This window comes from Salvelinus namaycush, chromosome 10 (assembly GCF_016432855.1).
Source record: "Salvelinus namaycush isolate Seneca chromosome 10, SaNama_1.0, whole genome shotgun sequence".
NCBI lineage: Eukaryota > Metazoa > Chordata > Actinopteri > Salmoniformes > Salmonidae > Salvelinus > Salvelinus namaycush.
In genome coordinates, this window is record NC_052316.1 from 43792564 (window position 1) to 43815015 (window position 22452).

General features: G+C 46.2%; 1 protein-coding gene across 1 annotated transcript in view; it reads left to right on the forward strand.

Moving 5' to 3' along the window:
- The window catches only part of ano8b (anoctamin 8b), a 76191-nt gene extending 54552 nt beyond the window's left edge, over positions 1-21639 (forward strand). Inside the window, exons 7-18 of the mRNA XM_039001766.1 lie at positions 1-20; positions 1056-1217; positions 1831-1983; positions 5335-5461; positions 6248-6303; positions 6435-6509; positions 8596-8823; positions 9102-9587; positions 12281-12472; positions 12980-13111; positions 20352-20462; positions 20866-21639. The exon at positions 1-20 is cut by the window's left edge and continues 108 nt beyond it. Of these exons, the coding sequence (XP_038857694.1) occupies positions 1-20; positions 1056-1217; positions 1831-1983; positions 5335-5461; positions 6248-6303; positions 6435-6509; positions 8596-8823; positions 9102-9587; positions 12281-12472; positions 12980-13111; positions 20352-20462; positions 20866-21567 (2444 nt within the window). The 3' untranslated portion in view covers positions 21568-21639. The remainder of the gene's footprint in view (positions 21-1055; positions 1218-1830; positions 1984-5334; positions 5462-6247; positions 6304-6434; positions 6510-8595; positions 8824-9101; positions 9588-12280; positions 12473-12979; positions 13112-20351; positions 20463-20865) is intronic.
- The last annotated feature ends 813 nt before the right edge of the window (positions 21640-22452 follow it).

Genomic DNA, 22452 nt, shown 5'->3' on the forward strand with positions numbered 1-22452 from the left:
TTCTCACCGAGTCTGACCAGGTGACTTTTACACTGGACCTTTTCAAGTGTCCTGTCCAGGGGGTGTATTCGTACATCACGCTGACTCACTCTACAGAAACAGGAGATAGACTAGTGTCCGGTCCAGGAATGGGGTGTACTTGTACATCAAGCTGCCTCACGCTACAGAAACAGGAGATAGACTAGTGTCCGGTCCAGGAATGGGGTGTACTGTACATCAAGCTGCCTCACGCTACAGAAACAGGAGATAGGCTCCTGCCCTGGGGGTCAAGACACGGCTTACTTACTTACAGCTTTCTTTTCTTTTCTTTTCTCTCTCCTCAGACGAGTCGTGATATCTGCTGTGTATTCTCCTCTCTCCTCAGACGAGTCGTGATATCTGCTGTGTATTCTCCTCTCTCCTCAGACGAGTCATGATATCTGCTGTGTATTCTCCTCTCTCCTCAGACGAGTCGTGATATCTGCTGTGTATTCTCTTCTCTCCTCAGACGAGTCGTGATATCTGCTGTGTATTCTCCTCTCTCCTCAGACGAGTCGTGATATCTGCTGTGTATTCTCTCTCCTCAGACGAGTCGTGATATCTGCTGTGTATTCTCTCTCCTCAGACGAGTCGTGATATCTGCTGTGTATTCTCTCTCCTCAGACGAGTCGTGATATCTGCTGTGTATTCTCTCTCCTCAGACGAGTCGTGATATCTGCTGTGTATTCTCTCTCCTCAGACGAGTCGTGATATCTGCTGTGTATTCTCTCTCTCAGACGAGTCGTGATATCTGCTGTGTATTCTCTCTCTCAGACGAGTCGTGATATCTGCTGTGTATTCTCTCTCCTCAGACGAGTCGTGATATCTGCTGTGTATTCTCTCTCCTCAGACGAGTCGTGATATCTGCTGTGTATTCTCTCTCAGACGAGTCGTGATATCTGCTGTGTATTCTCTCTCCTCAGACGAGTCGTGATATCTGCTGTGTATTCTCTCTCCTCAGACGAGTCGTGATATCTGCTGTGTATTCTCTCTCCTCAGACGAGTCGTGATATCTGCTGTGTATTCTCTCTCCTCAGACGAGTCGTGATATCTGCTGTGTGGTGTTTGCCCTGTTTAACGTGGTGTGGGCCACTCTCTTCTTGGAGAGGTGGAAGAGAAGGGGGGCGGAGCTGGCCTATAAGTGGGGTACGCTGGACACCCCTAACGAGTCCCTAGAGGAACCACGGACGCAGTTTAGGGTGAGGAGGACATGAGAACATTTCAACTCAATGTCTCAATATATTTTACAGAAGAAGATGACTAAAGGAAAACACAGAGCTACAATAAAAATGAACAGGTGTAAACATTTTTCCTTCCTCTTCCCTTCCTGCTACTCCCTCTCTCCTCTCTACCTCTCTCCTCCCTCCCTCCATCTCTCACATCCCTCCCTCCACCTCTCTCCATCTCCCGCCACCTCTCTCCTCCCTCCACCTCTCGCCTCCCTCCCTCCACCTTTCTCCTCCATCCCTCCATCTCTCACCTCTCTCCCTCCACCTCTCTCCATCTCTCTCCACCTCTCTCCTCCCTCTACCTCTCGCCTCACTCCACCATCTCCCTCCACCTCTCTCCTCCCTTCACCTCTCGCCTCCCTCCGTCTCTCGCCTCCCTCCCTCCACTTCTCTCCTCCCTCCCTCCACCTCTCTCCATCTCTCTCTACCTCTCTCCATCTCTCTCCACCTCTCTCCCCCCTCCACCTCTCGCCTCCCTCCACCATCCCCCTCCACCTCTTTCCATCTCCCTCCAACTCTCTCCTCCCTCCCTACACCCTTTCTCTCCTCTTTCTCCCCCCCCCCCCCCCCCCCCCCTCTGCAGGGTGTGAAGCGGTGCAGCCCCATAACAGGCTGTGAGGAGTTTTATTACCCACCATGGAGGAGGAGGGTGTTCAGGTGGCTGGTCAGCCTGCCCATCTGCATCCTGTGTCTCTGCTTTGTGTTCCTGGCCATGCTCCTCTGCTTCGAACTGCAGGTCACTGAATGATCAACAGCTTCTAGTAACACTGTCAAACTTCCTTACTGGAGATGTACAGTTGAAGTCGGAAGTTTACATACACTTAGGTTGGAGTCATTAAAACTCATTTTTCAACCACTCCACAAATTTCTTGTTAACAAACTATAGTTTTGGCAAGTCGGTTAGGACATCTACTGTGTGCATGACACAAGTCATTTTTCCAACAGTTGTTAACAGACAGATTATTTCACTTATAATTCACTGTATCACAATTCCAGTGGGTCAGAAGTTTACATACACTAAGTTGACTGTGCCTTTAAACAGCTTGGAAAATTCCAGAAAATGTTGTCATGACTTTAGAAGCTTCTGTTAGGCTAATTGACATAATTTGAGTCAATTGGAGGTGTACCTGTGGATGTATTTCAAGGCCTATCTTCAAACTCAGTGCCTTTTCACTTGACATCATGGGAAAATCAAAAGAAATCAGCCAAGACCTCAGAAAATAAATTGTAGACATCCACAAGTCTGGTTCATCATTGGGAGCAATTTCCAAACGCCTGAAGGTACCACGTTCATCTGTACAAACAATAGTACGCAAGTATAAACACCATGGAACCACGCAGCCGTCATACCGCTCAGGAAGGAGACGCGTTCTGTCTCCTAGAGATGAAAGTACTTTGGTGCGAAAAGTGCACATCAATCCCAGAACAACAGCAAAGGACCTTGTGAAGATGCTGGAGAAAACAGGTACAAAAGTATCTATATTCACAGTAAAACGAGTCCTATATCGACATAATCTGAAAGGCCGCTCAGCAAAGCAGAAGCCACTGCTCCAAAACTGCCATAAAAAAGCCAGACTACGGTTTGCAACTGGGGACAAAAATCGTACTTTTTGGAGAAATGTCCTCTGGTCTGATGAAACAAAAATAGAACTGTTTGGCCATAATGACCATCGTTATGTTTGGAGGAAAAAGGGGGAGGCTTGCAAGCCGAAGAACACCATCCCAACCGTGAAGCACGGGGGTGGCAGCATCATGTTGTGGGGGTGCTTTGCTTCAGGATGGACTGGTGCACTTCACAAAATAGATGGCATCATGAGGCAGGAAAATTATGTGGATATATTGAAGCAACATCTCAAGACATCAGTCAGGAAGTTAAAGCTTGGTCGCAAATGGGTCTTCCAAATGGACAATGACCCCAAGCATACTTCCAAAGTTGTGACAAAATGGCTTAAGGACAACAAAGTCAAGGTATTGGAGTGGTCATCACAAAGCCCCGACCTCAGTCCTATAGAAAATATGTGGGCAGAACTGAAAAAGCGTGTGCGAGCGAGGAGGCCTACAAACCTGACTCAGTTACACCAGCTCTGTCAGGAGGAATGGGCCAAAATGCACCCAACTTATTGTGGGAAGCTTGTGGAAGGCTACCTGAAACGTTTGACCCAAGTTAAACAATTTAAAGGCAATGCTACCAAATACTAATTGAGTGTATGGAAACTTCTGACCCACTGGGAATGTGATGAAAGAAATAAAAGCTGAAATAAATCATTCTCTCTACTATTATTCTGAAATTTCACATTCTTAAAGTGGTTACTAGGATTAAATGTCAGGAATTGTGAAAAACTGAGTTTAAATGTATTTGTCTAAGGTGTATGTAAACTTCCGACTTCAACTGTACATTTCTTTTGATTATGAATCGGTCATAAACATCTATTCCTTAGGATGGATGTGGTTCTTGTCAGTGCATTCTATAGCTGTATGTAGCCACGTAATACAGAATAGTTAGATATATATATTTGAAGCCATATACAGTACCAGTCAAAATTGTAGAATAATAGTGAAGACATCAAAACCATGAAATAACACATACGAACCAAAAAAGTGTTAAACAAATCAAAATATATTTTAGAGTTTAGATTCTTTAAAGTAGCAACCCTTTGCCTTGTGACAGCTTTGCACACTCTTGGAATTCTCTCAACCAGCTTCATGAGGAATGCTTTTCCAACAGTCTTGAAGGAGTTCCCACATATGCTGAGCGCTTGTTGACTGCTTTTCCTTCACTCTACGGTCCAACTCATCCCAAACCATCTGAATTGGGTTGAGATCGGGTGATTGTGGAGGCCAGGTCATCTGATGCAGCACTCCATCACTTTCCTTATTGGTAAAATAGGCCTTACACAGCCTGGAGGTGTTTTGGGTCATTGTCCTGTTGACAACGAAGGATAGTCCCACTAAGCGCTAACCAGATGGGATGGCGTATCGCTTCAGAATGCTACGGAAGCCATGCTGGTTATGTGTGCCTTGCATTCTAAATAAATCACTGACAGTGTCACCAGCAAAGCACCCCCACACCTTCACACCTCCTCCTCCATGCTTCACGGTGGCAACCACAAATGCGGAGATCATCCATTCACCTACTCTGTGTCTCACAAAGACACGGTGGTTGGAACCAAAAATCTCAAATTTGCACTCATCAGACCAAAGGACTGATGTCATTGCTCGTGTTTCTTGGCCCAAGTTAGTCTCTTATTCTTATCGGTGTCCTTTAGTAGTGGTTTCTTTGCATCAACTGTACAGTTCATGTTGAGATGTGTCTGTTACTTGAACTCTGTGAAGCATTTATTTGGGCTGCAATTTCTGAGGTGCAGTTAACTCTAATGAACTTATCCTCTGCAGCAGAGGTAACTCTAGGTCTTCCTTTCCTGTGGCGGTCCTCATGAGAGCCAGTTTCATCATAGCACTTGATGGTTTTTGCGACTGCACTTGAAGAAACTTTCAAACTTCTTGACATTTTCCGTATTGACTGACCTTCATGTCTTAAATTAATGATGGACTGTTGTTTCTCTTTGATTATTTGAGCTGTTCTTGCCATAGTATGGACTTGGTCTTTTACCAAATAGGGCTATCTTCTGTATACTGTACCTACCTTGTCACAACACAACTGATTGGTTCAAATGCATTATGAAGGAAAGAAATTCCACAAATTAACTTTTAACAAGTCACACCAATTAATTGAAATGCATTCCAGATGACTACCTCATGAAGCTGGTTGAGAGAATGCCAAGAGTGTGCAAAGCTGTCATCAAGGCAAAGTGTGGCTACTTTGAAGAAGCTCAAATATAGAATATATTTTGATTTGTTTAACACTTTTTTGGTTACTACATGTTTCCATATGTGTTATTTCAAAGTTGTGATGTCTTCACTATTGTTCTACATTGTAGAAAATAGTAAAAATAAAGAAAAACCCTTGAATGAGTAGGTGTGTCCAAACTGTTGACTGGTCCTGTATGTAGATTGGCATTGTATGGACTGTACAGGTTTGTAATGTGTTTAATAAGTAAGAAAGTTGTTGTTGTTATGGTGTTTGCAGGAGTTTGTTATGGGGATTAAAGAAGTGCCTCGTCTGGCCCGGTTCATCCCTAAGATCATGCTGGCCATCACTGTGACCGCCTGTGACGAGGTGTACAGGAAGATAGCCTACTGGCTCAATGACATGGGTGAGAACTCGCACTCTTATCGCTTTCATACACAGACCAACATCCCACTATTTTACCATGCCTGCTTCTGTATACCAGGTGCTGGTGTATCTGAAAAGGGTAGGCGGTAGGGGGTAAAAATAAAAACACCTATAAACCTACCGTGAATCCCAAACCAACCTCTCGCCCCTATCAACTCAGTCGGAGGGCCCTCCATTGTCACGTGCTGCTGACGAAACTCAGAGGGTGACTTCAAGAGTGGCGAGTGAGGAACAAATAAACCCCTCAACTTCGGGAAACACTTGTGATGATGCAATTCATGTTTCACATTTAAATAATAAAACAAGCATGAAATTGAAAGGAGAAAATTCCCTGTGTTGTTTTACAATATATAAACCTCAGTAACATGTAAAAAATTTATTTGGGAGAAATGTAATCTGTTACATGTGTCAAGCCTCGAAATCAGACACAAACAATTACAGGTGGCTCATAATTAGACACCTCTCCATTCTTTTGTATGAAATTGTGCAAACTCAAAAATAACGCGGTGCGTTATGGGATACCACTTCGCGCTGAAGCAAGCAGCGTAGCTGGATCTGTGGAAGTGGCTATCGGAGGGTCTAATTAGCCCCTACACCCTTCGTAATTTTCACCCCCTCAGCTTTGGGACACTTGTGCATGTGGCAGAGGGGAAGGGGAAGGGGCTAATGGAGGGCAGAGAGTCGAGGAGCAGCGGAATTAAAAAAACTAATTCAGGTGATGATGATTATTGCTGTGAAATCTGACATTATATTTCTTCCCCCACAGAAAACTATAGACTCCAGAGTGCCTATGAGAAACATCTCATCATTAAATTGGTTCTTGTGAGTGCTGTCATCTTCCTTATTACATGGAAATTGGACTCACTTTTCACAAGACAAAGGATTGAAATACAGAATTTACACTTTCCCGCTGAGGTTTTTACCACTCACATGTTTTCTTTCTGTACTCTCAGTTTCAGTTTGTTAACTCTTATCTCAGCCTTTTCTACATTGGATTCTACCTCAAAGACATGGAGCGTCTGAAAGAGGTAAGAGACACTGAAATCACAACACGTTTCCACTCCTTCCAAATAGTTACCCAAACCACGTTCACCTTCCTGGTCTTCCTTGCTTCATCCCTCCCTCCCCTTCACACGTTGCTCTCTCTTCGTTCTGTTTATTTTTCCATCCTGTCTCTGTTGTGTGGTTCTGTGGTGCTGGTTCTGTGGTGCTGGTTCCGTGGTGCTGGTTCCGTGGTGCTGGTTCCGTGGTGCTGGTCTTAGCTGTTACTGGTGTTCTCTCTGGCACAGAGTCTTCTCAGACAGCTGAAGGACAATGTGCTGCCTTTTGTCTTCCTCAAGATCAAGCTGTTGGTCGTCACCATCCCCTGGGTCATCAAGGCCTCCTTCAGGTCCAAAGTACGACCTTGCCTGTGTGTCAAGGGGTTAGAGGTCAAAGTCATCTCGACATTACCTGCCCAGCGCCCCATGCATGACCTTAGACCTTTAAACATCATGTGCCTTATTTGTGTAGAGTTGTAGTCTGTTATTTTGTTGTGCTTGTAGTTTTAGCATCATTATGTATCTTTGGCATTGCATAGAAAGCATTTCCATGTTCAGGTAGATGCAGGATGGCTAAATGTGTGTCTGTTGTAGGCTGTCTGTTAGCATAAACCTGCTAGTCCTATAGCACATGTAGTCCTGTTTTTGTAAGGATTCTGTTGGTAACTTGTCACACACCCAGTTACCTACTATAGGAAGACGTGTAGTACATGTGAATACTATGTTGATTTAAAAACACATATAGAATGTTCCACAGTTGCTTTTTCACTCTGCCTGTCTCTTTGTTGGTTGTGTTCATGATGGGACTTTGGAAGCGGTTGATATGTCTGTTAAGCAGTGTTCTGCTTTGGGTTTGTAGCGTCTGGCTACCTGTGGATTTGAGCAGCTGTTCTATAAGGTTTGTGTCGGGAAAGTCATATGCCTGGCACGTCAATCTGTCACTCTGTCCTTTTGTCCTTCTTTCTGTCACTCAGTCCATCTCTAATAACTGTGCCCTTGTGTCTTTATAGTTTATTAATTTCTGTGTGTTTATAGATTTCTGAAAACCAAAAATGTTCGAGGATATGTTTTTATACGTCACTTTCTGTTTGTGTTAAGGAACATATGAATCATTTGTTGTCATTGGTGTAAACTGCTGATTGATGACTGAGGACTGTCTGTCAATGTGCTATGTGTGGTTTGTGCTTTGACTTGGTCATGGTTTGCAGTGAAATGACAATATGTGTGTGTCTCTGTGTCCTAGGTCTCAACTCAGTGGTAGTCATGGTAGTGGTAGTCATGGTAGTGATAGTCATGGTAGTGGTAGTCATGGTAGTGATAGTTATGGTAGTGGTAGTCATGGTAGTGATAGTCATGGTAGTGATAGTCATGGTAGTGGTAGTCATGGTAGTGGTAGTCATGGTAGTGATAGTCATGGTAGTGGTAGTCATAGTCATGGTAGTGGTAGTCATGGTAGTGGTAGTCATGGTAGTGATAGTCATGGTAGTGGTAGTCATGGTAGTGATAGTCATGGTAGTGGTAGTCATGGTAGTGATAGTCATGGTAGTGGTAGTCATGGTAGTGATAGTCATGGTAGTGGTAGTCATGGTAGTGGTAGTCATGGTAGTGATAGTCATGGTAGTGGTAGTCATGGTAGTGGTAGTCATGGTAGTGGTAGTCATGGTAGTGGTAGTCATGGTAGTGGTAGTCATGGTAGTGGTAGTCATGGTAGTGATAGTCATGGTAGTGGTAGTCATGGTAGTGGTAGTCATGGTAGTGGTAGTTTTGCATGTCATGGTTTTGATGTTGCACATTGGACCAGGCAGTAGATCCAGAGTGTGTATTTGAATGGGAGTGAACTGCTTGCGGTTTAGATTTACAGTTGTTTCCAGTCCATTGTGTTTAGTACTGAGTGAATATTTGATTTTTTGCAAAGGAATTATATTTCTTGATTTTGTACAACGTCATTTGTTTACTGTGGTGCCCTAATGATTATTTATCGAAATCGCTATGCATGGTATTAAACCCTGTGACAGATCCTGCCATCCCTGACCTTTAACCCTTGATCCTGTCCTCTATTTCCTGTTTGTGTCAGATGCTGGCCACCCTGCTGATCATCCGCCATTTTGTCCAGAACGTGAAGGAGGTGATGCAGCCTTACCTGTACGAGCGCCACAAGCTGGGCGAGCTCACCCTGCGCAGTGTCTGGGATCTGCTCCTCTCAGCCCTGCTCAAGTACTGCAGGCTGGCCGCAGGAAAGCCCCAGGCTTCACCCACCGACCAGGCCATGCCGGGCCCTGGCCTGAGGGGAACCAGACCCGGGGTGGGACAGCCTGAGCGCAGGTAATGCTGACACAACAGCTTGTATTCATCCATGAATACGTAACACGAGAGCTTCCTTTTTCAGACATGTTTCCTTGAGTGTAGTCAAGCCTATGTTTTGATTTGTTTGAGGATGTGTGACACATTCACATTATTACATGGCTAACCCAATACAATAGTGTTATAGATAGTATATGATTAGACTACAGTCAAACTTTTCCTCTGTTCTGCAGGGAGAAGAAGTGTCTGAACGGGGGATGTGGGGTGCCTGAAGAGGAGGAGGGAGAGAGGGAGGAGGGGGACAGTGGGAGGTTCAGTGAGGGAGAGAATGAGGAATCGTCTGAGAGTCTGATAGACTGTGGCCTCAAGCTGAGGAAGGTCAGCTTCATAGAGAAGAGGGACAGGAAGTCGTCTGGAGGGGGCTGCGTCCCCACAATGGAGGACAGTTTCCTGGAGGACGGCAGCCCCACTATGGTGGAGAAGGGGATGGATCCGGCATCGGTGTTCGAGACATATGATGATGACGATGACAATGGCGTCACTGAGACAAAGGACACGGGAGTTTCGGCCAATGAGAGTATGGCGGCTGCCCCGCTGCCTTCTGGGCCAGAGAGCACGGTGACGGTACGTCATCGCAGAAGGCAGAGGAGTTTGGAGAGGGCAGACTCTAAAACCAAGCGGGAGTCATGGATCGACCCGCCAGAGGAGCAGGAGAGTACGAGTCTGGCACAGGCTGAGATAGAGAGCTGCATGCAGACATATGAGGTAGGAAGACAACACACACACACACACACACACACACACACACACACACACACACACACACACACACACACACACACACACACACACACACACACACACACACACACACACACACACACACACACACACACACACATACTAACTAATGAGCAGGCTCACTCATGTACCCCATGCTCTCTCAGCCAAACTCAGGTCATGCCTCTGTCCATCCATATGATACTCCAATATATCCTGCCTAGGGTCCTTCACAAACTCTCATTGGATCCTTGAGCTCTAAGCTGTTGATTGGTATCTGGGATGGCATGGATTGGTTTTGAGGTTACCTCGGGGAAAATACTTCTAGTTATTCTATTGACTACTGTGCTAACTTGAATGTAATTACAGTGTAAATCAAATCAAATCAAATTGTATTGGTCACATACAGATGTTTAGCAGATGTTATTGAAGGAGTAGCGAAATGCTTGTGTTTCTTGCTCGAACAGTGCAGTAGTATCTAACAAGTAATATCTAACAATTTCACAACAATACACACAATACACACAAATCTAAAGTAAAGTAATGGAATTATGAATATATAAATATTTGGACGAGCAATGTCAGAGCGGCATAGACTAAAATACAGTAGAATAGAATAGAATACAGTATAGAAATATGAGATGAGTAATGCAAAATATGTAAATATTATTAAAGTGACTAGTGTTCCATTATTAAAGTGGCCAGTGATTTCAAATATATGTATATAGGGTAGCAGCCTCTAAGGTGCTAGTGATGGCTATTTAACAGTCTGATGGCCTTGAGATAGAAGTTGTTTTTCAGTCTCTCGGTCCCAGCTTTGATGCACTTGTACTGACCTCGCCTTCTGGATGATAACGGGGTGAACAGGCAGTGGCTCGGGTGGTTCTTGTCCTTGATGATCTTTTTGGCCTTCCTGTAACATCGGGTGCTGTAGGTGTCCTGGAGGGTAGGTAGCTTGCCCCCGGAGATGCGTTGGGCAGACCGCACCACCCTCTGGAGAGCCCTGCGGTTGCGGGTGGTGCAGTTGCCGTACTAGGCGGTGATACAGCCCGACAGGATGCTCTCAATTGTGCATCTGTAAAAGTTTGTGAGGGTTTTAGGTGCCAAGACAAATTTTTTCAGCCTCCTGAGGTTTATCTTGGCCAGGTCGCAGTTGTAAATGAGAACTTGTTCTCAACTAGCCTACCTGGTTAAATAAAGGTGAAATAAAAAAATAAAAAGAGGCGCTGTTGCGTCTTCTTCACCACACTGTCTGTGTGGGTGGACCATTTCAGTTTGTCAGTGACGTGTGCACAGAGGAACTTTCAGCTTTCCACCTTCTCCACTGTGGTCCCATCGATGTGGATAGGGGGGTGCTCCCTCTGCTGTTTCCTGAAGTTCACGATCAGCTCTTTTGTTTTGTTGATGTTGAGTGAGAGATTATTTTCCTGGCACCACACATCCAGGGCCCTCACCTCCTCCCTGTAAGCTGTCTCGTTATTGTTGGTAATCTACTACTGTTGTGTCGTCTGCAAACTTGATGATTGAGTTGGAGGCGTGCGTGGCCACACAGTCTTGGGTGAACAGGGAGTACAGGAGGGGGCTGAGCACGCACCCTTGTGAACACACACCCATGTGTTGAGGATCAGCGAAGGGGAGGTGTTGTTTCCTACCTTAACCACCTGGGGGCGGCCCATCAGGAAGTCCAGGACCCAGTTGCAGAGGGCGGGGTTCAAACCCAGATCCTTGACTAGTTAGTCTCTCAAAGCACTTCATGATGACAGAAGTGAGTGCTACGGGGCGGTAGTCATTTAGTTCAGTTACCTTAGCTTTCTTGGGAACAGGAACAATGGTGGACCTCTTGAAGCATGTGGGGACAGCAGCCTGAGATAGGGACAGATCGAATATGTCCGTAAACACTCCAGCCAGCTGGTCTGCGCATGCTCTGAGGACGCGGCTAGGGATGCTGTCTGGGCCGGCAGCCTTGCGAGGGTTAACACGGTTAAATGTCTTACTCACGTCGGCCACGGAGAAGGAGAGCCCACAGTCCTTGGTAGCTGGCCGCGTTGCATTGCTTGCTGTTTGGGGTTTTAGGCTGGGTTTCTGTACAGCACTTTGAGATATCAGCTGATGTAAGAAGGGCTTTATAAATACATTTGATTTGATTTGATCCTCAAAGGGGGCTAAAAAGGTGTTTAGCTTATCCAGAAGCAAGACGTCGGTGTCCGCGGCGTGGCTGGTTTTCCCTTTGTAGTCCGTGATTGTCTGTAGACCCTGCCACATACGTCTCATAGAAAATAGTATGTATGTAATACCACCAGGAACTGTAAATACATTGTATCTGTGTCTGGCGCTATGCACTCAGAGTCAACTGGCAGTACCACTGAACCATAAAAAGACGGACATCTACGTTAGCGGTTCTCTTGACGTCACTGTGCGTAACTAAGTTATCCATGAGTAGCTAACTTCCAATACATGTACAATTACAGTACCAGTCAGAAGTTTGTACACATCTACTCATTCAAGGGTTGTTTTTTCTTATTTACTACTTTCTACATCAGAACTATGAAATAACACAAATGGAATCATGTAGTAACCAAAAAAGTGTTAAACAAAACAAATCATATTTTGAATAGGATTATCATCTATCCATGTCACAGACAGTGCTGACTATCCCTTGTGTTTTTTGTCCCTTCCAGGACACCTTCCAGGACTACCAGGAGATGTTTGTCCAGTTCGGCTACGTGGTTCTCTTCTCCTCAGCCTTCCCCCTGGCGGCCATGTGTGCCCTCATCAACAACATCATCGAGATCCGCAGCGACGCCTTCAAGCTCTGTACCGGCCTGCAGAGACCCTTCGGCAAGAGAGTGGAGAGCATCGGACAGTGGCAGGTATGACTGAGGTACAGGTAGGACTGAAGGACAGGTATGACTAAGGGACAGGTAGGACTGAGGGACAGGTAGGACTGAGGGACAGGTAGGCTTGAGGGACAGGCACAACTGAGGGACAGGTAGGACTGAGGAACAGGTAAGACTGAGGGACAGGCAGGACTGAGGGACTGGTAGGACTGAGGGACAGGCAGGACTGAGGGACAGGTAGGACTGAGGGACAGGCAGGACTGAGGGACAGGTAGGACTGAGGGACAGGCAGGACTGAGGGACAGGTAGGACTGAGGGACAGGTAGGTCAGTCAGAGGGGTGGGAATGGGAAACTGTGGTTATGGAAGGCCACAGAATGCACAGACTTTTGTTGCAGCCCAACACTAATATTTAATAAACAGAGACCTGTCCTTTCATAAAAGCATATTCATGGATTTAACTTGTGTAAGCTTTATAGGCATGATGTTCTGTGTACATACAGATAACCTGTCTGTGGTGTGTGTGTGTGTCTCTCTGCAGACGGCGATGGAGGCCATGGGTCTGATTGCCATCATAGTCAACTGTTACCTGATTGGTCAGTGTGGTCAGCTGCAGCGCCTCTTCCCCTGGCTCAGCCCTGAGATGGCCATCATCTCCATTGTCATCCTTGAGGTACATCCTCTATTAAAGTCACTCACCTGACATCAGATACAGTGCCTTCAGAAAGTATTCACACCCCTTGACTTGTTCCACATTTTGTTGTCTTACAGCCTGAATTTAACATTTATTGAATTTATATTTTTTGGGTCACTAGCCTACACACAATACCCCATAATGTCAAAGTAGAATACATTTTTTTGACATGTTTACAAATTAATTAAAAATGAAGTTGTAATGTCTTGAGTCAGTAAGTATTTAACCCCTTTGTTATGGCAAACCTAAATAAGTTCAGGAGTACAAGTTTGCTTAACAAGTCACATAATAAGTTGCATGGACTCTCGGTCATGATTTTTGAACCCCACACATACAATTATATGTAAGGTCCCTCAGTCGAGCAGTGAATTTCAAACACAGATTCAAAGACCAGCTAGGTTTTCCAATGCCTTGAAAAGATGGGCACCTATTGGTAGATGGGTAAACATAATTACACTTTGGATGGTGTATCAATACACCCAGTCACTACAAAGATACAAGCGTCCTTCCTACAGTATATCAAATCACAATGTATTAGTCACATGTGCCGAATACAACAGGTGTAGTAGACCTTACAGTGAAATGTTTACTTACAATCCCCTAACCAACAGCAGTTTAAAAAATATGAATAAGAATAATAAATAAAAGGAACAAGTAATTAAAGAGCAGCAGTAAAATAACAATAGCGAGACAATATACAGGGGGGTATCGGTACAGAGTCAATGTGCAGGGGCACCGGTTAGTCGAGGTAATTGAGGTAACAAGTACAGATAATAACAGAGAGTAGCAGCAGCATAAAAGAGGGGGGGCAATGCAAATAGTCTGGGTAGCCATTTGATTAGATGTTCAGGAGTCTTATGGCTAGGGGGTAGAAGCTGTTTTAAAGCCTCTTGGACCTAGACTTGCCGCTCCGGTACCGCTTGCTGTGCGGTAGCAGAGAGAACAGTCTGACTACAGTGGCTGGAGTCTTTGACAATTTTTAGGGCCTTCCTCTGACACCGCCTGGTATAGAGGTCCTGGATGGCAGGAAGCTTGGCCCCAGTGATGTACTCGGCCATACGCACTGCCCTCTGTAGTGCCTTGCGATCAGATGCCAAGCTGTTGCCACACCAGGCAGTTATGCAACCAGTCAGGATGCTCTCGATGGTGCAGCTGTAGAACCTTTTGAGGATCTGAGGACCCATGCCAAATCTTTTCAGTCTCCTGAGGCGGAAAAGGTGTTGTCGTGCCTTCTTCACAACTGTCTTGGTGTGCTTGGACCATGTTAGTTTGTTGGTGATGTGGACACCAAGGAACTTGAAGCTCTCAACCTGCTCCACTACAGCCCCGTCGATGAGAATGGGGGCGTGCTTGGTCCTCCTTTTCCTGTAGTCCACAATCATCTCCTTTGTCTTGATCACATTGAGGGAGAGGTTGCTGTCCTGGCACCGCACGCACGGCCAGGTCTCTGACCTCCTCCCTATAGGCTATCTCGTCATTGTCGGTGATCAGGCCTACCACTGTTGTGTCATCTGCAAATTTAATGATGGTGTTGGAGTCGTGCCTGGCTGTGCAGTCATGAGTGAACAGGGAGTACAGGAGGGGACTGAGCACGCACCCCTGAGGGGCCCCTGTGTTGAGGATCAGCGTGTCGCATGTGTTGTTACCTACCCTTACCACCTGGGGGCGGCCCAACCCGAGTGCTACGGGTTGGTAGTCATTTAGGCAGGTTACCTTAGTGTTCTCGGGCACAGGCACTATGGTGGTCTGCTTGAAACATGTTGGTATTACAGACTCGGACAGGGAGAGGTTGAAAATGTCAGTGAAGACACTTGCCAGTTGGTCAGCACATGTTCTCAGTACACGTCTTGGTAATCCGTCTGGCCCTGCGGCCTTGTGAATGTTTACCTGTTTAAAGGTCTTGCTCACATCGGCTGCGGAGAGCATGATCACACAGTCTTCCAGAACAGCTGGTGCTGTCATGCATGTTTCAGTGTTATTTGCCTCGAAGCGGGCATAGACATAGTTCAGCTCGTCTGGTGGGCTCGTGTCACTGGGCAGCTCTCGGCTGTGCTTCCCTTTGTAGTCTGTAATGGTTTGCAAGCCCTGCCACATCTGACGAGCATCAGAGCTGGTATAGTACGATTCGATCTTAGTCCTGTGTTGATGCTTTGCCTGTTTGATGGTTCGTCGGAGGGCATAGTGGGATTTCTTATAAGCTTCCAGATTAGAGTCCTGCTCCTTGAAAGCGGCAGCTTTCATCAACTGTTCAGAGGAGACTGCTTGAATCATGCCTTCATGGTCAAATTTCTGCAGAGAAACCACTACTAAAGGACACCAATACCTGTGGTCCCGTGTGGCTCAGTTGGTAGAGCATGGCGCTTGCAACGCCAGGGTTGTGGGTTCGATTCCCATGGGGGGCCAGTACAAAAAAGTATGAATGTATGTACTTGTAAGTCGCTCTGGATAAGAGCGTCTGCTAAATGACTTAAATGTAAATGTAAATGTAAGAAGATTGGGCCAAGAAACACGAGCAATGGACATTAGACCAATGGAAATGTGTCCTTTGGTTTGATGAGTCCAAATTCTTCAGAAATTGTCTTTGTGATACGCAGAGTAGGTGAACGAATAATCTCTGCATGTGTGGTTTCCACCGTGAAGCATGGAGGAGGAGGTGTGATGGTATGGGGGTGCTTTGCTTGTGACACTGTCTGATTTATTTAGAATTCAAGGCACACTTAACCAGCATGGCTACCACAGCATTCTGCAGTGATATGCCGTCCCATCTGGTTTGCGCCTAGTGGGGCTATCCTTTGTTTTTCCACAGGACAATGACCCAACACAAGAAGTAGAGTGATTGAGTACTGCATCAGATGACCTGGCCTCCACAATCACCCGACCCCAACCCAATTGAGATGGTTTGGGATGAGTTGGACCGCACAGTGAAGGAAAAGCAGCCAACAAGTGCTCAGCATATGTGGGAACTCCTTCAATACTGTTAGAAAAGGATTTCAGGTGAAGCTGGTTGAGAGAATGACAAAAATGTGCAAAGCTGTCATCAAGGCAAAGGGTGGCTACTTTGAAGAATCTCAAATATAAAAATATATTTTGATTTGTTTAACACTTTTGCTTACTACAAGGCGAGACTCAGATGCAGACACAGGAGGCAGATGGTTGGAGTCTCACAATGTTTAATAATCCAAAGGGGTAGGAAAGAGAATGGTCGTGGACAGGCAGAAAGGTCAAAACCAGATCAGAGTCCAGGAGGTACAGAGTGGCAGGCAGGCTCGTGGTCAAGGCAGGCAGAATAGTCAGGCAGGCGGGTACAGAGTCCAGAAACAGGCAAGGGTCAAAACCGGGAGGACTAGAAAAAGGAGAATAGCAAAAGGAGTACGGGAAAAACACGCTGGTTGACTTGACTAAACATACAAGACGAACTGGCAAAAGAGAGACAGGAAACACAGGGATAAATACACTGGGGAAAATAAGCGACACCTGGAGGGGGTGAAGACAATCAAGGGAACAGGTGAAACAGATCAGGTCGTGACAATTAGTGTATTTTATTTATTATTTTCTTCCACTTTGACATTATAGAGTATTTTGTGTAGATCGTTGACAAAAAATTACAATTAAATCAATTTTAATCCCACCTTGTGACAACATAATGTGGAAAAAGTCAAGGGGTGTGAATACTTTCTGACGGGACGGTAATGCCTAGGCTTTAACTCAGTAGGCTGATGGGGGTTTGAGTTGCATAGACCCATGTTTTTATGAGTTAGTCTCTCAGTCTCACACTATTTCAGTGTTGGCAGGGTTAAATAGGGATTTTGTGGTAGTCTAACACTCAGCACTGGTCCAGAATTAGATTTGATTGACATCCTCTAATAGTTGAGGTGAAGATATATGGCTAGAAAACTGATCTCTGAGCAGCTCAACCTCTCAAACTGACAGCAACCCAGCAGGCCTTATAGATGTGTTTCTTTAGAAGTCACCTCAGTGAGCTATGGTCCTCTTACTGTCTTCCAAAAGACATATTTCAAATGTTTATCGTGACCTGCACCAATGTGTTTTGGGTATCAAGACGTCCTCAGTCTACTAGCATGCTTTCAGGTGAGCTTAAGTCATCATAATATGACATATATCTGCTGTCTTATTTCATATGAACTTTAAATCTTTCTTTGGTAATGTCAAAATATATATATATTTTTTATCCCAGAGAAGGGAGAGTCTTGCTCACCAGCCAGCAGCAGGTGTGTCTATGAAAGACTGTTGAAGCCAACCACAGCTACCGCAATGAAATGTATCCTTTTCTGAGGTGGCTTTCAGCTCTACAACTAAGTGCCCATAGCAGTAAAGACGATGAAGTTTTCTATGAGGTGCTTCACTCCTGGGTATATCTGTGGGTGTTGATAAGGCAGATGGGTGGTGAGTGACGTGAACCCCGAGTCTCAGCCAGTCACTGTACATACCTGTAGGAAAGGTCAAGTGTTACACAATCTCTGGACACTCCGTCACACTACCGGTGGGTGGGGTGTAGGGGGGTGGGGGTCTCAACATACTAAATCAACACAGCACAGCAATGCAGCCAGTAAAGAGGTCACAGCTGTTGTGTCCTCTTGCTTCATGGACAGCATAGGTCAGAGTGCAGTAGGCCTATCACTGATTCAAAGCCACTGATTCAAAGAAAACTGATTCAAAGAAAACTGATTCAAAGTCACTGATTCAAAGAAAACTGATTCAAAGAAAACTGATTCAAAGTCACTGATTCAAAGAAAACTGATTCAAAGAAAACTGATTCAAAGAAAACTGATTCAAAGTCACTGATTCAAAGAAGACCACGCACTAGAGAGAGAGAGAGCAGACATTTATTTTTGATGCTTTAACGTTTTACACAGTATATAAACTCAGCAAAAAAAGAAACGTCCCCTTTTCACTACCTTGTCTTTCGAAGATAATTCATAAAAATCCAAATAACTTCACAGATCTTCATTGTAAAGGGTTTAAACACTATTTCCCATGCTTGTTCAATGAACCATAAACAATTAATGAACATGCACCTGTGGAACGGTCGTTAAGACACTAACAGCTTACAGATGGTAGGCAATTAAGGTCACAATTATGAAAACTTAGGACACTAAAGAGGCCTTTCTACTGACTCTGAAAACACCAAAAGAAAGATGCCCAGGGTCCCTGCTCATCTGCGTGAACGTGCCTTAGGCATGCTGCAAGGATGTTGTGCGTTACAAGGAAGACATCTTCCTCCCTCATGTGGTACCCTTCCTGCAGGCTCATCCTGACCTGACCCTCCAGCATGACAATGCCACCAGCCATAACTGCTCGTTCTGTGCGTAATTTCCTGCAAGACAGGAATGTCAGTGTTCTGCCATGGCCAGCGAAGAGTCCGGATCTCAATCCCATTGAGCATGTCTGGGACTTGTTGGATCAGAGGGTGAGGGCTAGGGCCATTCCCCCCAGAAATGTCCGGGAACTTGCAGGTGCCTTGGTGGAAGAGTGGGGTAACATCTCACAGCAAGAACGGGCAAATCTGGTGCAGTCCATGAGGCGGAGATGCACTGCAGTACTTAATGCAGCTGGTGGCCACACCAGATACTGACTGTTACTTTTGATTTTGACCCCCTCCCCTTTGTTCAGGGACACATTATTCCATTTCTGTTAGTCACATGTCTGTGGAACTTGTTCAGTTTATGTCTCAGTTGTTGAATCTTGTTATGTTCCTACAAATATTTACACATGTTAAGTTTGCTGAAAATACACGCAGTTGACAGTGAGAGGACGTTTGTTTTTCAGCTGAGTTTATATATGTTACAGTATTACTTCTGTCCTTCTCCCCACTCCATCCTGGGCTTGAACCAGGAACCCTCTGCACACATCGATAACAGTCCCCCTCGAAGCATTGTTACCTAAAGGTCTCAGAGCGAGTGACATCACCGATTGAAACGCTACTAGTGGGTACCGCTAACTATTTAGCCGTTTCACACCGGTTACATATGCACTGAGTATACCAAACATTAAGAACACCTTCCTAATATTGAGTTACACCCCCCGCTTTTCCCCACAGAACAGCCTCAGTTCGTCGGGGCATGGACTCGACATGGTGTCGAAAGCGTTCCACAGGGATGCTGGCTCATGTTAACCCCAATGCTTCCCACAGTTGTGTCAAGTTGGTTGGATGTTCTTTGTGTGGTGGACCATTCTTGATACACACGGGAAACTGTTGAGCGTGAAAAGCCAATGTTTGAATGGCAAACATACACAATCCATGTCTCAATTGTCTCAAGACTTAAACGTCCTTCTTTAACCTGTCTCCTCCCCTTCATCTACACTGATTGAAGTGGATTTAACAAGTGACATAAATAAGGGATCATAGCTTTCACCTGGATTCACCTGCTCAGTCTATATCATGGAAAGATCAATGTTTTGTATACCCAGTATGTACTATATATACTGTATATCTCCTCTCCCCTGCCCCTCTCACTCTCTCTCTCCCTTTATCTTTCCCTCCCCCCCTCTCCCTCTCTCTCTCCCTTTATCTTTCCCTCCCCCCTCTCCCTCTCTCTCTCCCTTTCTCTTTCCCTCCCCCCTCTCACTCTCTCTCTCCCTTTCTCTTTCCCTCCCCCCTCTCCCTCTCTCTCTCCCTTTCTCTTTCCCTCCCCCCTCTCACTCTCTCTCTCCCTTTATCTTTCCCTCCCCCCTCTCCCTCTCTCTCTCCCTTTCTCTTTCCCTCCCCCCTCTCACTCTCTCTCTCCCTTTCTCTTTCCCTTCCCCCTTTCTCTTTCCCTCCCCCCTCTCACTCTCTCTCTCCCTTTCTCTTTCCCTCCCCCCTCTCACTCTCTCTCTCCCTTTCTCTTTCTCTCCCGCTCTCACTCTCTCTCTCCCTTTCTCTTTCTCTCCCGCTCTCACTCTCTCTCTCCCGTTCTCTTTCCTTCCCCCCTCTCACTCTCTCTCTCCCTTTCTCTTTCCCTCCCCCCTCTCACTCTCTCCCTTTCTCTTTCTCTCCCCCCTCTCACTCTCTCTCTCCCGTTCTCTTTCCCTTCCCCCTCTCACTCTCTCTCTCCCGTTCTCTTTCCCTCCCCCTCTCACTTTCTCTCTCCCTTTCTCTTTCCCTCCCCCCTCTCACTCTCTCTCTCCCTTTCTCTTTCCCTCCCCCCTCTCTCTCTTTCCCCCTTTTTATCTCTCTCTCTCTCTCCCTCCCATCTCTCTTTCTGTCTCTCTCTCACAGCACTTTGCCATCCTGCTGAAGTACATCATTCACGTAGCAATCCCAGACATCCCCAGCTGGGTGGGGGAGGAGATGGCCAAACTGGAGTACCAACGCAGGGAGGCTTTTAAGGTAAATTGTTATAATGGCTTATTTGGTCAATGCCTGAATCACATAGGTGTTGTGAGCAATTCATTCTATCGATCAAGCAATAATCAATCAAATTGATTTATAAAAACCTTTTTACATCACCAGTTGTTACAAAGTGACCCAGTAACCCAAAGTGAAACAGTAAGCCGGCCTAGACCTCAAAGAGCAAGCAGAAGCAGAAGCAGATTGGGTAGGAAAACTCTCCAGGAGGAAGAAACCTAGAGAGGAAACCGGCTCAGAGGGCTATCCTCTTCTGGCTGTACCTAGTAGAAGTTAAGATTGAAAATGACCATCAAGGTCAGATAGTTTCACAGTTCAGAGTGTGCACATGTTTGTCAGACTGTGATTGCGTAAGTTGTTGTAGCGGTTGTTAATCTCCCTACAGAAACACGAGCGGCAGGCGCAGCAGCACTATCAACAGCTACAGAGGAGGAAGAGAGAGGAGGAGGAGAGGCAGAGGCAGACGGAGCACCAGGCTCGCAGGGAGAGGGAGAGAGATGAGGGGAAGGACTCCTCCGGGGGAGACCACCACCACGACAAGAGCCACGGGGGGAAGTCCCGCTCTGGAGGGGGTGGAGGTGGGGACAAGCCCAAGAGGCCCAGCTCCCTCCTGGCCAACAACAACGTGATGAAGCTCAAACTGATCACCCCCTTACAGAGCAAGTTCTCCTCCGGCAGCGCGCGCTCCCCTCAGTCTCCCACCGGAAACGAACCCAAGCTCCCCGGGTTCCTCAGCTTCAAATTCCTCAAGTCGCCTGAGAATAAGAAGGAAGCGGCTGCTGCCGCTGCAGCTGCAGCCACGGCAACGAATACCACGACGACCGCGACCGCCCCCGGCGGTAACCAGGAGCGGTCTCAGTCGCCGAGCAAGTCGTTCAACCCTGGGAAACTGTTTAACTTTGGGAAGTCGGAGGGGGGCTCCTGTGTGAATGGGTCCCAGTTACCCCGACCAGGGGAGGGTTCCCAGGGATCTGACAAACAGCTCACCAAGTCTGACCTGAATGGGGTGCCGGACGAGATCCCCTCGCCTGGAGGGGATGAGGGGGAGAACGGACACCACACAGACTCCTCAGACCCGAAAGTCTAGGCTCTCTTTGGATAGGGAGATGACAAACTGCTATGAGAACTTAACTTAATATATCTACTAGAAGGAGAAACGTATGGGGAGAAAAGGTCAAGCCTCTCTCTGTGCTGTCTGGATCTGAGGTTGTGTATGTAGACGCTGCCTGGGGGCTGCAGGGGGGGGGGGGGGGGGGACTAATGGTAATGATGATGGGATGTGTGGGTCTGCATTGTTGCTGTTGCTGAGAGACTTTCAGGCTTAATGGTGAAGACATAACCCACCCTTTTACCCGTGGCCACACACACACACACACACACACACACACACACACACACACACACACACACACACACACACACACACACACACACACACACACACCACACACACACACACACACACACACACACACATAATCCTCTTTTGTCTGCAATACATATAGAAATGCATGAACTGCATTTCTGATACTTTCCGAGCATTTTCCAAAAAAAGGGAGAGCAGTGTTTCTTGATTTATTCTATTCTGAAAATTGTAAGCATCCTGGCGGCCATCTTGCCACTGAAACATAACATCCTGGTTTGGAGGTCAGAAGAAAAAAATGGATTGGTGTGTGTGAATCAAAAGCATAATGAGACCTTTCACAGTCACCACACAACGGTGGCCTGATATCAGACTCATTTTTAACTGTGACGGCCGATCGGCTTTTCTAGTATGAACCGGCTGTGCTAGCCGAGCAATATCAAATCAGTGTTTCAAATCTGAGCAGTACTGCAAAACACGTCCAGTTCTTTGTTTTTCACCCACACTCCCATCTGAAGGCATACGTGAGCAGTCATGAGTTTTGTATATACAGTACATCCCATGAAAACAACGGCAATATCTGAAGTGTATGTCTGACACAGTGTGTGG